This window comes from Neopelma chrysocephalum, unplaced genomic scaffold (assembly GCF_003984885.1).
Source record: "Neopelma chrysocephalum unplaced genomic scaffold, ASM398488v2 Primary Assembly neopelma1_22, whole genome shotgun sequence".
NCBI classification, from domain to species: domain Eukaryota; kingdom Metazoa; phylum Chordata; class Aves; order Passeriformes; family Pipridae; genus Neopelma; species Neopelma chrysocephalum.
In genome coordinates, this window is record NW_020897689.1 from 25,108,196 (window position 1) to 25,123,766 (window position 15,571).

The window sequence follows — 15,571 nt, forward strand, 5'->3', positions numbered from 1 at the left end:
AGACTCCTAATAAAGTTTTTGAAGAGCAGACAAAATGACTAAAGGGGCACAGTAACCCCAAATTATTATTAAAGTATAACTTGGTATGCTTCTTGGAAGATTTATTGAAGTTGGGCTGCAGAGGAGTCAATGGTCTCAGCAGTCCTTTAACCTCCCAAGAGATCAAGGGGTCTCTTGGTAATTTAGTGTCATGTGTTAGCTCTTACCCACACTGGACAGAGCTCTCTACTGTGCTGATGTTGCTCTGCTGTGATCACACTGAACTCTGCTCTCAAAAACAGCAGCAGAAACGGCCAACTTCCATATGCATGGTGATGTGGGAAAGATATGGTTCTATTTAATTTAGTATTGAAAAGTCCACTCCCCTCACTGATGTGTATGAAAAATAATTTGCTCTGTGACAATGTTGTTTTCATTGGAAAAAGTCACCTCTAAAAATCATCTCCCCAGTATACGAAAACAAAATCCTTAAAACTGAGACATTACAATGAATCATATTCTTGAAAATCTCCTTTTCCCTCCAGTCTCAAAATGGGGTTGGCAATACTTACATGCCTCTGGGAAGCTCTCTGGGTAAGAAAATCCTCACGGCATGAAAGATCTCTAAAAAGAGCATTATTTGCCTAGTAATTTTCTTTTATTGTTCTGGTCTTAAAAAAAACCAGCTCTCCACACAAAATTTAGAGTGTTACACTGAGTTTATTTTGAAAAAGAAATCAAAGATTGCTTTTTTCATCTCTGAGCCAGATGGACAGAAAAAAACAAACGTATTCCACCCTATGAAAGAAAACACATGAGAACTTTTTTTTTTCCTTTCCACTGAACAGCATGGGAAAAATGAGAAGGAGATGGTGAATGAACAAATAGGCTCTGGTTTCAGAAAGGCCTGGTTTTTGGGGAACAAGGGTTTTGTACATAGTGCATTGTGCTTTCCCATCTATAGATACCCAAACTACCTCTGAGTGAGTGTGGGTAAGCACTGGGAACCTCCTCTTCCCACTCCTGCCCAAGCCCTGGATGTCCCAGTGGAGGGGACTGCCAGGCATGGGCAGCTGTCCCACTGCCAGCCTCTCACCTGTGTGATCCCTGATACTTGCACGTGGCACCACAGAGCCTGCTCCAGGGGTAGCTGGGTGTCCATGGAGGAGCAAACATCTCCAGGGGGGCACAGAGACATCTGCAGAAGTGAGGGGGGGGAAACAAAGCAAGTCTGGAGGCTGGGGCTGGAGACATTTTGTTCCTTTTGGATGCTACAGCATTGTGAGCTGCTGTGCTTTTAATCAAGGAAGCTTCACTGGGCAAAAGTGGTTTTGTTTTCTCACACCTGAGTTGACTCAGCCACCTTTCCCCTATTCCCTGCAGAGCAGTTTCCTCTGACAGCCAGTGGCTGCCCTCCAACCAGCTCCTTGCCTTGCCAGTGATTGGACACCACTTCTGCCACTTGCTAAGAACAGAGGAGCTACTTGCCAGGAATAGAAAATTCAAAGAGGAGGCCAGCCATCTGAGTGAGAGAAGAACAGCAAGATCAGAGTAGCCATTATAAACAGCCAATTTAATGTAGTTACCATAATGGCTAATGTAGGGACTGATCCTGCTCTACTCAGGATATCCTTCACCTGGGGACCCATCTGAAATGCTTTATCTGTGAGGACAGCAAACAGCAAAGGGAGTTCTTGCTTCTTCAGCCCTTCTTAAAGGTCTTTTTCAGCTCTTTCCTTTGAAACTACGTTCCTAGCACTGAGGTGCTGCAAGAAAAAGGCACAAAAAATGCAATTAAGGGATAAGATAGCCACAGTCATGTTTAGAACTAGGATGGTGTAAGTGAGAAGAAAGGCTTTAATGGCAATAATTTTCATCAGATTTTTAATACCTATGAATGGGTCTGGCTCCACATCTCTCTTGGTTACACATGCACGCACAGAGTAAACAACATTCACTTCCATCTCTCCACTTAGTCATTCCTTTATTGGAACATTTGCAGGTATTATTTATAGACATCAAAGAAAATGAGAGTTTGAAATTTATAAGCTCTAATCAGCTGAAGGTGTTTCCAAATAAATTAATGAAACAAGTCAGAAATCACATTAAGAAGTTCAGCACTGAATGTATATCACAATGACTTGGCACCCTCTCTGCCTTTTCCTCCTTTTCTTCCAAAAGTCTCAGTGCTTGCCAGGGTATATGAACTTGCATTTAGTTTAATGTAAAACAAGAAAAAGGATGATGGGAATGTGTGCTCAGTATGACAAGTTACAGTATTTGTGCATAAGAAGGCCAAAACTTGAGCTGGGACAGAATAATTTCCTGTCACTTAAAACTTTCCAAACAAGCCATGTTGTCACTCAAACCATACAGAAAACAGATTTAATGGGGATGTTTTCCCATTAAAGAGTGGCCGCTCTGACTTTTGTGACAATTTTTTGGCCCATTCCAGTGTCCTGGTCGCATCCCTGCCAATCTGTCTGTTCTGTGACAGGTTCCTGAGCTTAACACTCCCTTGACCTTCTCAGCGATTTCAATCTTCGTTGCCATTTGACACCTCTGTTTCCCTCCTGCAGGAATCCTAGGTCAAAAGTATGGTCTGTCTCAGTCCACCTGGTTGCTCAGGACACTTTTTAAGGATGACTGGACACACTAGGCATGCAACTGCAGCACACTTCTCCAACCAGTTTGCCTCACAGCTGCAGTCTTTGATTCAAACGTGTGAAAAGAAGGTGTGAGCCCAGTCACATTTCATTTCTCAATGTCCTTAGCATGTCACTCCTCTGACTGGAAGACATTAGATGACTCTTGGATCATCTGATCTTGATATGTACCCTCACTGCTATTGCTGAAGGAAGAGAAGGATGAAATCGGGGCAAGGAAGCAGTACAGCTTGGGCTTAAACAGGGTTTCTCATTAGCTTCTTTTAGTGAGAGAAGTTTATGATCTCAGTAAAAAGCAGGAAGAATGTCATTTAATGTGGTAGATGCTCCAAAGGGGGTTATAAGCCAGCATTCAAAACAAAGGTAGCAGTGCTTCTATTTCAGTGTGGCTCTGCAAGGCTCCACTCACCAGGGTTTGTGAGGCTCTCTGGGCATGCAAAATAATAGTTTTTAAACTCATTATCCAAAAATAGCAGTTTAACATTATCTCCACAGACACTGTGGAGATAATGTGTAACAGTACAGAATGCATTTACATGCGACTCCCAGGTACAGCATGACAAGAGTGTATGGCAGAACTAAGTTGTATTCAAAACCTGATGAAAAAGCCAAAAGAAAAGCCTCAGGAAATCCAGACTGTCTGAAGAAAAGCCCTGCCTCCAAGATGGCATGGTTTCTGCAGCTGAAATGCACAGACCTTTCACTTTTAATTAAGCAATTTTTGTGTTGTTCCTGTCTCATATCTAATTTGTACCCACAGGACAGATTCCCAGATCTAATATTTTGTGTATTTTTAAAGAAAATCATAATTAAAATTTAAAACACTGGAGAGAGTGTGAGACGTAGGGAAGCAGCAGTCTTTAATTGGTTGGTTTTAGGAGCAATATTTGAAAATCTGAAGTACAAAATCTTGTCTGTTTCCAACAGAGCTGGAGTATTTCAACACATTTATCTGCTTTCAGCCAAGGTAAACGGCAGGTCAGGAGGCAATGGAAAAACAGTTCTCCTTCCCAAGAAGCCGAAACAACTTCCTTCATCATATAGCATGTGGACATGCAAAGAGTATAAAAACTGGGAACAAATACAAGAGTTTTTGCTAATGAATTTAACAGTTAAATTTTTTAATTCGTGATAAGCAACGCTGCTGCCTAGACAATGGCACATGGGACTGTGGAGGAAACTGGCTGCGTAATGATATCATCTCTTTCTGTTTTGCAGCATATTTTATTTTCTACTTTGTTTGGGAGAGAAGTACTGGTCCAAGAAAACAGAGAGATTGATTTACAAACCACTTAGGAGAAGTGCAAGTTTATTAGACTTTTCTGAGTATGGCATGTCCTTCTTACCAGATCTTGAAATCTGTCTTAAAAACAAACATATTTCAATGTGTGCAGCTTCTTTGTTTCTCTTTCCATAAAGTCTCTCATCTGGGCTTGACTTGCAGTATGTGTAGCACCTACTGGGCAGAATTCCTTACAAGAAGGGAGAAGGAATGAAAACATTTCAAAATCATTCTCAAAACCTGGTGATTTATTTCCGTGGCATTTTCTCATGAGTGGAAGGAATGTAGGATGGCAGGATGGCAGGCAGGCAGGAAGAAAAGGCAGCAAGGTAGGAAGGCAGGCAGGTAGGCAGGCAGGAAGGAAGGAAGGAAGGAAGGAAGGAAGAAAGGAAGGAAGGAAGGAAGGAAAAGCTTTTATTAATGTGGTCAGTGGAACACTGGCTGTGATCAGAGCTATTGAGTATCTAGTCCTTAGTCAACTTAATTGTTACACACACAGACTAGATTGCATATAGTAAGGAAAACACTATCTAAAATCTGCTTTAAAAGTTATTTAACCAGAACAAATCATCTGGGAAAGTACAAATATTTCTAAATGGAAAAATATTTCTCTACTGCTGAGCTAGGCCTGACAGCAAACCTTAATGAATTATTAGTACCTTTATTGTTTTCTTTGGCCCCTGTGCACTATATTTGTAAAAAAAGTCAGTAAAAAAGAGAACAATTGTAAAAAGCAAATATTTTGTACAAAAATACAAAGTTTTAAAAGCTCTTAAAAGTATATTCCATATTATTGATAAGAGTTGGACTATATATATATATTTATATAAAATCTATATATTCGTGTATCTGTATAATTTTCCTACATTTGGGGTTTTAGCAAATGTTTTTCTATATGAGTGACCAACAGTCTTACTCAGATTGATGGAATGTCTTTTCTCAGAAGACACAAGTTGCTTATGTACGTGGTTACTGCTTGGGAAGAAAACCTATAACAGAATTAGTCCAATGGTATTTCTTGATGCTGTGAGTTGAAAGGCCTTGAGAAATTGCAAGATGCTGGAGAAGAGTTGCTGTTAAATTCCTTTATGCTTCTAAATCAGTTTTCAGTGCTTGCTTTTTTCTTTTTTTTAATATTTAATTTTGGAAGTCGATGCTGCTCTCTCCCAGGATTTTCTTCTTTACGTAGATTTTCATAATATGTAGGTATCTGTAAAGTCACAGCCTATTACACGCCAAATATTTGTCCTAGAGTATGAGAGAAAAAAGAAAAACAAAGAGAAAAAAATCTTGTAAAAAACCTGTGAAGATTAACCAAATTTGCAAAAAGAAAACTTACAGAGATCAAGGTATGTAAAAAATTTAAGAAGATTCATATTCAGATCCTGTATGTCCTGGAGGATAAATATTTGTAAACCATGAAGTTTTCTTAAAATAACAAATGTATGTAGGAAAACTAGAGCAAATTACATTATTACTTACACATGGTCCTTCATTCTGGGCATCCAAACAGACTTATACACACACAAAGCTCGTTCAGCACTTTGTTTTGTTTTGGTTTAGGGGACATTTCTATGGATGGGATGTAATTTTGGCTCTAGCTGACATTTATGTCTGCCTTCCCTGAAATTCAGCCGACAAGTTTCCAACTGGAGCAGCCAGGCACCCCTGGCAAAGCAATGTTTAAACAGGTTGTATGGAGGAGATAATGTTTCAGGCAGAGCCCCACCATGAACACAAACACCACCTAGTTCTGTCATGATGTGGCTGGGCTCCAAGCAGAATTGTGAACCACCTGTCCTCTGCTCTTGCAGAAATCAGTGTATCAACAAAAAGAGATACCCTGTGGCAATGACCTGGGCTTCTGCTCGGCCACATTGGCAGTTTATGAGTCCTTCACTCCAGCTGCAAGAGATGAATTGCTTATGGTCTGTGGACCCAGCTTATCAGTCCTATGGGACATCTCCTGGTTGTGATGGGAACTGTAAGACTTAGCAGTCGCCATGTGCCTCCTGTTGCACAAATTCTCAAAACGAAGCCTTTCTGGTGTTTGAAGGCTGGTGTCTGAGTCATCCCAAGTTCAGCTTGTCCTGTTGTGTGGCCACTGAGCCCATAAAAACATCTTCCAGTGTGACGAGAGTCTTGAGCACGTGCCAAATCATGTCTGAAATTCTAGGCATGTTTAAAGTCTACAGGAGATGGCCAAGATGCAGAGTATGCGATGGCTATGGCCAGCTTCGAGACTGCTCTTTCCGAGTATAATAAATCCAGTACCTACATCACTCAGAGTATTAGAAAAGTGCATGTTGGGCTGGATCAGAGTAGAAGTGCTCCACATGTGGTTCCCCCCTTCCTCAACAAGGTACTGTCATTGCATTTAGCTTGGATCTTCTCACCTCTAGCTGTGGGACAGTTACTATGGACATGGTGAAATAATCAAACCAAGTGCCTTGCTTACCTTTGTCCATGTCTTTTTCACAAATGAAATTGTTAACATCTTCACAGTAGAAGTCATTCCAGAGCCCAGCATAGATCAACCCAGCACAATCTTCCCCTGGCCCATGCCCATGACTCCAGTTATCAGGCTGCCCAGTTTTCCAGTTTCTTTCAACGAAAAAGCAAGAGAGATGATTGCACAACACAGCACACATGGCAGTTTTTCACCACAAGAAATTAACAAAAACATCATGAGATCTGTTCTGAACGGGAAATACACATTGAAACAAACAATACATGACTCTTGCTGAAAATGGAAAACAGATGTATTACAGACAAGGGAATCTATTCGGCCTTGGGCTGCCAAAACTCAGAGACCTAAATTTAGACTGATGAACTTTATTTTAGTTTCTGAATGTACATGCACACACAGTGGGAGTGCTCCATGCTCCATGTGCATTGCTCCAAGCCTGCAAAACCTGAACACTGCATTCCTGCTGGCAGCTGGGACTGAGAAGAGCCCACAAGCTCACAGGTACTGCCAAGATGGCAACACCCTGCCCTTGCTCACTGCAAAGGTGCTCATCTCTCTGACTGAACCAAGGTGGGCATCTTGGGAGGAACAGCAAAGATGTACATGTTTGAGGGACACATGCTCAGATGGGAAGGGAATTTTTTTGACTTATAAGGAATGTACAGAGTATATATACACACATCTTTTTGAGATAATTGACTTTGGTGGTGAAACTGAACACAGCATTTGTAAAAAATCTTGCAGCAAGTGTTTCCTCATCCTGTTTTTGCTTAATGAATGAGAAACACTTCCAACCTCAGGACTTAAAAGCTCCATTTTCCTGAAGAAACAGGTTGAAGGGAGGTTGTGGTTGCTGGCTGACACAGTCCATGCTCAGCTAAAAAACATGCCTGCCTGACACAGAGCGCCCAACCAGGCACCTGGGAGGACACACAGCTTTCCAGAAGTAATGAAATACTCTGAAAATCAGTAACCAACAGCTCTGAGGTTACACCAGAGCACCTAAAACCACGGTGTAGTGGAAACTGATTAAAAGCAGTACCTGAAGTGGGAATCAGTCACAGCGCTGCCATAAAGGGAAAGAAAGATGAAAATGGGGAGGGAGAAAAAAGGAAAATATTATGGCTCATTTGAAATGCATCTGACTTTTTCCATGTTTTTTCACGTAAATGAACACCAATGAGATCACAGCTAATCATTTCGTAACATCTGACTGATTGTAGTCTGTTTTTCTGAAGCACAGCACGCTCGGCTCTATAAACTCTTTAGTCTCCTCCTCAGTATTAAAAATTTGTGTGGTTGCAATCTGTTCCATTTAGGACAAATTAGGTGTAGTTCTAGGATTCCTGGAGAGCTGCCAATTCAGTTCTCAGCTGGCCAAAGCATAGACACCCTTATTTCATGCATTTTCCTTATGTTTAATGCTTTCCACTTGGATTTGGGCTTTATCTAAAGACTGGTCATTTTTTATCAGAATGAGTACTCTATTTATAGCCAGTTGTAATGCAAATAAGGAAAATTCAAACCAAAACAGTTAAACTGTCTGTGCTCCCCATCTCAACTTTGTAATAAAAGTCAGGAGCAAACATTTTGGCAAGAAACACCGCACTGTTTAGTTATGTGATTCTTTCATTCAACATTCAGTTTTCTTTCTGGCAAGGAAAGAAAGCCTTGTGCAAGGAGAAGGGAGAGAGAAAAAAAACGTTCAACAGCACCCTCAGTAACAAATTACATCATTGGCATCTGCAGCCATCTGGATCCATTGGACAATTTCTAGATGCTGCTTTTAGAAGTGTCAGCAAGAGTGGTAGCAGTTTTTTATTTACGTACGTGTAAACTGGTAAGGATCCATCCAGCCATCTCCATTCATTTTCCTTCTCTGAATCAGTTAGTCCAATCCAGAAGCTGCCTTTCCCAAAAATCTGCCTTTTTATCCATTGCTGTGAAAGAAAGATCTTAGTCCATAACAACAACAACTGTCTTTGGAGCCAATAAGCTACACTGGTTTCACAAATGTCTTGTTATCAGAATAGGAAGGGCCAGAGAAATTTTTTTAAACTGAAGATAAGTGTTGGAAGTTGGCCTTGTCACCCCTTGCCCAAACTAGAATCCATTGCCGTGTTTGCATATGAGATAGAGAGAGCTAAGCATGAAAATTAGGTTGACATAAACTCACATCTAACATCTTGTAGATACAAATTGAAAAAAAACCCACAAAGAGTAAGCAGTTGCATCTTGACATCCCCACTGCTGTGTTGAATAGTATTAAAAGTAAAGTTAGATTTATAGTCAGACTAAAAATATTCTTGGGTCACAGTAGTCTTAGGCTGCATGTATTAAATAAGACAATTTAAAATTAAATTACATTCACTGATGCAAAAAATGCATTTTTGATAATATGCAAGGCACAACGGCTTCCATCTTTAAGGGTTCAAAACTTCTACAATTCTCAGCAACCTTTCTGACTGCTCTGTGCCCACCACATTCAGGGTCAGCACCAGCTCTGTTTACACTGCCATTCTGCAGAAGGAGAAGCTGCTGATCAGAAAGAGGGTGGACAAAATGCTAATGAGTCAATCACTGTGTCTACTTCACTATATGAATTCATGATGCTCTCAGCTTCACACTTACCTTGTGGTTTCCACATGTTAAACAACTTCAAACTCTCTCCTTGAAAAACAGAAAGAGAAGGTACTTACCTGCTCCTCTTTGTTGTTGATGATAACCAAGCGTGATGCTTTCTCTTCACAGAATAACTTTGCCTCTTCAAAAATTTCTCTTTCAATTGAAAAGTAGTAGCACTTTTCTGTATAGTTTTTCCAATGAGGAGAACAACCTGTGATGTGAATTTTTTTGTGTTAAGCCTGTCATTGGTAAGTAAATAGGGCCAATAATAAGTGGAGGAACACATACCCATCTACAGAATGCTGCTTCCTAAAGTACTTACAAACAGTTTGGGAATTTACTTAATAGGATCCTGATTGGGTAAAATCAAGTCTAAACTGTGTGGCCAAGGGAATTATTTATTACTCACAATACTGCCACCTTTTCTTTAGCCATAAACTTTAACTTGTATCAGTTTCAGGTCATCAGAAAGAAGACCAACACGTATGGCTTCACTTAACAGGACTCTTTGTGCCTAGAGCAGCTGTGAATGCCCCATCCCTGGAAATGTTGAAGGCCAGGCTGAATGGGGCTTTGAGCAACCTGGTCTAGTGGAAGGTGTCCCTGTACATGGCAAGGGGGTTGGAACTAGATAGTCTTTCAGGTTCCCTCCAACTCAAACCATTCTGTGATTCTATGATGATCCTCTGAAATCCCAGAGACTTAGTCTAAGGCAGGTAAAGTTATTTGAAGCAGTATCTAAGTGGTGAGCACTGTCTGCTACATGTATCTGTATGTCAGCAGAAGGTGGATGCAGTGTGTTGATATCTTACCATTAGCCTCGGGTACTGATGTGGGTTCACTCTGTAGTGCCATTGGCATCCCTGGACCTGGTGGCCCTGGTGGGCCAGGTGGCCCCTTTGGACCAGGCAGCCCAGGGACTCCAGGTAGTCCAGGTAGTCCTCGAGGTCCTGGTACCCCTGGTTCTCCCACAGTTCCTTGCAGGCCTTGAAATCCTGGTGGGCCTTGAGGCCCAGGTGGACCGTCCTTGCCTTGTGGACCTGGTGGCCCCGGGTCTCCACTTGGTCCAGGCAGACCAGTCTTGCCAGGAGAACCTCTTTGACCTTTGGAGCCAGGTGATCCTCTTGAACCTTTCCCTCCTTTTTCTCCTGGTGGCCCGGCTGGCCCAGGTGGGCCCTTCTCACCTGCAGGTCCTGGTGGTCCAGGCTCTCCTTTCTCTCCTTTTTGTCCTTTTAGGCCAGCGGGGCCAAGAGGACCTGGAGGGCCTCTGTCACCTTTAGGTCCCCTGGGACCAGGAGGACCTGAAACAATGTAAACATGCAAAGTAGGGATATGCATAGAAAACAAAACAAAAAGCCCATGTGGGGTCCTTGTTTAGTACATGTCAGACCAGCAACACTGGATATTTAACAAGGCAGAAACCAGGCTAAGAGTTGCTTCCACCAGTGCTTTTAACAGTATATCTGCTTCCCAGTTTCTCTATTGTTGCTCTTTCATCAGCCTCCACAAAATACGGGATGCTGTGCCCCAGGTGACCAGCCAACGTGTCACTCCCTGCAAGACACACCCTGTACTATTGATGCACATGGTCCTGTGTGTTGATGGTCCTGTTTCCTCACTCTGCCACCCTCCCTCTTCCTTCTAGTCTCACCTCTCTGCTCTTAGACCTCAGGACTTTTTCTCCTGACCCTGTCTGCTGCTCTGTCAATAATGGAATGTCAAAAAGATGGCTAGTGCGCAATAGGCCAACTGTGGGAAAGACCAGAAGCTGCTAACTGTCCGGCGATAAGAGGACAGGGAACAATAACCCCCAACAGGAAATGGCAATACTGTGACAGCAATAAACAACAAAACAATTTTTGATTCTGATCACAGCTGAGCAAATCCCTTGTCAATGCCTTCCCAGCCCCCACCACCCATCTACATAATTTAAACTCCTCCAGAGATAAATTCCCAAACTGGAATTATTTAGTCCTGGTTGAAACGAGAACGGTTAGGGTTACTGACATGTAATCTTGGCTGTAATTCAGCCTTAGCTTATTTGGAGCACTGGATTTATATTTGTGATTAGAGTTTTAGGCCTGAGTGGTTCACATCAGGTTGGAAATATGAGTGTTCTTTTCATTTGGGATAATACTTGGCTGGGAGAAACCTCCTAAACCTGATTCCATTTATTTCTGGAGAAAATAAAATATCCCAAGATTAAAAACTAAATAAAGTAGGATGTTTTCTGGCAGACTAACAACTGGCTTAAAGTGAAATAGTAACTTGTTTTTCAGCAAGGGTGGACCTTTCTGGAAATAGTCCAACATATATTTTTTAGCCATTTCCTTCTTAGCAGGGATTGGTTTCTTGAGGTTCCACACCTTTACTCGCTTATTTTAGAAACTAAATCAAAAGCAGATCCAGTCAGTTAGTCAGACAGAATAAAATTTTGCTAAGTCAGAACCTTCTTTCATAACATCTCCATTTTAGCTATGTAAAGAAGGCATAGAAAAATTAGTAAGGAAAATTCAAGCTACATGTACATTTCCAAAGTTTTGGATTAGATAATGGAAAACCCCAGGACTAACTTCCACAGAACTAAAGAAGTAATGCAAGCAGGAATTCAGCACAGACATCATTTGGGAAGCTGCATACCTTGTAGGATAGTGAAGTTCTTGATGAGCTGGCCATGTTTGGAATCTACCAGCTTCATTTCTTCCATGATTACTGACAAATTGGCAACTTCAACATCTAACCTTGACCTCATCAAATCCTGTTGCACCTTGAGAGATGCGGAATCTATGCGAATATTGGCTAGTGTGCTGTTCATAAAAATCAGCTCATCTGAATGTTTACTTAAGGTGTCCGTACAACTTGTCCTGACCTCATTGAGATTGCTGGTCAGTGTCCGTAGATGATGAGCAGTGTAGCTGATGTTGCTAATGATATTGACTATATCAGTTTCAAAGACCTGGAACCTTTCTTCTAGATGGCTGAATTTGGCAGCAGTTCTGTTTTCATATCCTTTATGCTGTTCCTGGAGATCCTTTAGATTTTGTTCATTGGCTTGGGCAATTGTGGTAATGTTCTCTATTTGCCCACTGAAGGAGCTGAGCTGATTGTTCATGTCTTCAAGGGTATCATTGTTAGCTTTTGCCAATGCTGAATTGTTGGCGGCCAAAGTCTGTAAATTTTGTACTTTCTCCTTAAGCCAGTCGGTGTCCTTCCGGGCTTGAAGGACAACCTGCTGCAGATTTTGAAAGTCATTCTTGATTTTTAGAATAGCCAAGCTTGTATCTTCCATTGACTTCTGCAGGACACTGATAAGATTTCTTTGCTGTATTTGAGTCAGGTTTAAGTTGTTCAGGTTCATGATGACCACATTATGAGAATGCACTTGGTTTTGCAGGTTTGTTTGGATATTACTTGTGTCTTGTTGAAGATTGTTGATATAGCCAGTATATGACTGAAGAGTCTTATTAACACTGATGATCATGAAAGAGTTACTGTCTAAGGCACTTTTCATTTGGCTCTGTCTGTCATCTAATGCATTTCCAGACTCTTGGAGCTTCTCCAGTGTATCTTTGTTTCTGGTAGTTTTTTCTGCAATGTCATGAAGCTGCTGACGAAGAGCCAGAATGTCAGATCTGAAGCTGGACAGTTCAGTGTTAGTATTCAAGGCTTTTTGTCCAGCTTGGTCATCTGTTGTACAGGAAAAGAAATTGAAAGTCTTTAGGATAAGATTTTTTTAAAATACAGTGTAAAACAGCACAGTGTATTTTAAGTACAGTCAGACTGACAAACTGTTCAGTAGAACTTCTATCTTTTCCAGCAAAGAGAAACCACTAAGCAAAGTTCTGCCACTAGACAGAGAAAAAAAGCAAAGAGGAATCATGTCTTGCTGAGGACAACAAAACAGTGATTCTATATTCATGTATGGGAAAAACTACCGTTAGAAACTGATGATTTTATGGACTCAAATAATGCTGTATTCTGACTGAACGGCAAACAGAATTCAAAACATTAAATGGGTATCAGTAAGTGTATGTTTTGAAGTTACAACTGGATTTTGCTGAAAGCTCAGGAGTTTATTTTTGCTGTTCATGTTTTCTTCCTCTTGGCAGGTGGAAAATCTTCACTGTGATTTAGTACATATAGTTCCACTTTTTTTTTAAATCTTGGATTTAGTTTTAAAAAAGTTCTAATACTTATTTTAAAACAATCTGGTTTAGAGACAAAAGCTTTGCCAGCAGGCTAGTTCAGATATGTCAGGATACGATGTATTTCTGGTTTTCTCTCTAATACATTACTATTGCTTTTAATGACATTTATTTTGTCGTTATTGTTTCCTCATGGTCTGAGTTTGAGGAAGGCAAAACCTTTAATCTTTGAGGAACATCTCTGCTCTTGCTTACACTGCCCTTCAGAATATTTCTGGAAGCCTGTCTGAGTATGATAAAGCCCTGTCTATGATAAAACTCTGTGATAAATCTGCACAGCCTCTCAGCCAGGATATAGAAAACAAGGAAATAAGCAGTCAACACTTGCTTTCAGGGAATATTCCCTTTCTTGACCTGAATCACTTCACTATCCTACTCACAGTCCATATATTTTTGTCCTCATCTAAGTGTAGCTATATGAATTATGCAGCATGAAGTCCATCATTTCAGATGACTCCAAGAGAGAGCAATATGGTTTTCATAAAGTACAGTGAATACAGCTGTGTATGGAGCTTTTGTCTGGTGTTTTTGAATGAGTTGTGATAGCAAACACCAAATGGTGGCTTGTGAGACCTCAGCCTGAAGTGTTTATGGAGTCTTTTGTGGATGGACATCTTCCTGAGCACAGTTTCTCTCCCTTATGCTTATCTCACTCCAGGATCTTCTCAGCTCTTGACTTTATGTTTATCTCTTGGCTATAGCTCAAATTATATTGTGTTCCTCACACAGCTCTTGACAACTGCCATCCTGAAGCTAATCCCTGAAGGCCTGTCTTCCATTTACCACACACTGTTATCCTTCTGGCCCTACAGCAGTACTCTTACCTTTATGTTCCCTACAAAAGTTGCAACAAAACTTTCCTAACTTCCTCCATGGCAAGTCCACTTCAATAATGGTCCTGAGCATCTCACTGGCCATCCACCCAGCAGCATGTAAAAATGTGGCATGAATGAATCAAAGGTGCTCCAAGTTGTGCAAATTTAATTAGTGTAATATAATAACACAAATATAACCCAAAAGGTTGCACATGCATTAAGTCATAACATTTACTTCTGTATAAGTGTGAGTAAAAGAACATGTCACTGAATTACCCCATGTCTTTGAACTAAATGCAGTGTGTAAATACTTTAGAAGCCAGCTCTTTTTTGAAGGGAAAAAGTTGTAAAAATTTATAATCAAGCTGCAAGCAAGCAATTTTTCACAGAAATACACATCTCAATATATGGTTTATGAAGCTAATCAAAATTTATTTCAAGGAGCAGAGGCATGTATGTGTATATTTATATCGATGTAATAATTTATATAATAAAACATGTCTGTGTATAGGAAGAAAGGTAAGAATGTACACTTAGAGAGTAGAATCTTTATCCATGGGTTTTTTTTCCATCTTCCTACAAATTGAGATCTTTGATAGCAATTGGAAGATCTGAACTCATAGCAACCTTGTGTCCTGTATTCCCTGGATGATCAAGAAACATTTTATGGAAGTAATCAGCTTGCCTCAGTCGTAAGAATTTTGAACAGCTGATTATTTGTACACCTCTTAAAATGGCCTTTAGTTTTGAATCTTAGTTGCTAAAACAGCATCAAGATGACTGGGTGACAGATTTGTACTTCATGTAGAACCTCTTGTGCTGTGAAACAGCTTCTGCTATGTTTTACATACCTCAGAGAAGATTCTCTCCTAAGCACAACTTTTAGGTGTCTGTTTATTTAAGTATAAATGCTTCCAAAGTGACTTCAGTGGGAACTGTAAATTTTGAAGCATGCTTAAAATGCTGTCCTAAGTAGACCTGATCTGAACTATTTTTAAGTGCTTTCACAAGCACTTGAGAAAGTGGAATAGAAGTGCTGCATCTTGTCACAGGCAGAGATTTTTCAGACAAATTTCCTGCCACTATCTGCCAGGAGAACACCCCAGAGCCATAATATAAAGGAGCTTTGCTTGTGTGTAGATTACCTAATTTCTTCAGATCACTCTCCACCTCTGTGAGCTTTTCTGTATATCTTCTGTGGGACGTTTCCAGGCCACCTGTCACATTGTCCATTTTTTCTACAACTAGGAGAAAGAGAACAGTATGTTATGGAAAGAAGAGAAGTGAAATAGTGGAAAAAATCTAGTAAATAATAAAGCAAACAAAAACTCCACCACTGCCAAAAAAACCCCAAACAAAACACCAAAAAAAGAAAACACCTTAGAATTTCCTTGCTTGCCATTACACTTTGCTGTTGCTCTGTGAAATTCAGAAGGATGAGCTCCTATTTGCTGGTGAGACCCAGAATTCTTCCAGCTTTTCAGTCTGCCAATAGTCCCTAAACATTTTTTTTGCCCATGAGCAATCTC

At 40.6% G+C, this 15,571-nt stretch overlaps 1 protein-coding gene across 1 annotated transcript in view; it reads right to left on the reverse strand.

The window, feature by feature from the left end:
- Positions 1 to 1,944: 1,944 nt before the first annotated feature.
- COLEC12 (collectin subfamily member 12) overlaps positions 1,945 to 15,571 on the reverse strand; it is a 102,622-nt gene continuing 88,995 nt past the window's right edge. The window contains exons 4-10 of the mRNA XM_027675664.1: positions 15,188 to 15,286; positions 11,663 to 12,709; positions 9,835 to 10,323; positions 9,097 to 9,233; positions 8,228 to 8,337; positions 6,386 to 6,531; positions 1,945 to 5,175 (exon numbers count right to left, since the gene is read on the reverse strand). Coding sequence (XP_027531465.1) covers positions 5,156 to 5,175; positions 6,386 to 6,531; positions 8,228 to 8,337; positions 9,097 to 9,233; positions 9,835 to 10,323; positions 11,663 to 12,709; positions 15,188 to 15,286 — 2,048 coding nt within the window. The 3' untranslated portion in view covers positions 1,945 to 5,155. The remainder of the gene's footprint in view (positions 5,176 to 6,385; positions 6,532 to 8,227; positions 8,338 to 9,096; positions 9,234 to 9,834; positions 10,324 to 11,662; positions 12,710 to 15,187; positions 15,287 to 15,571) is intronic.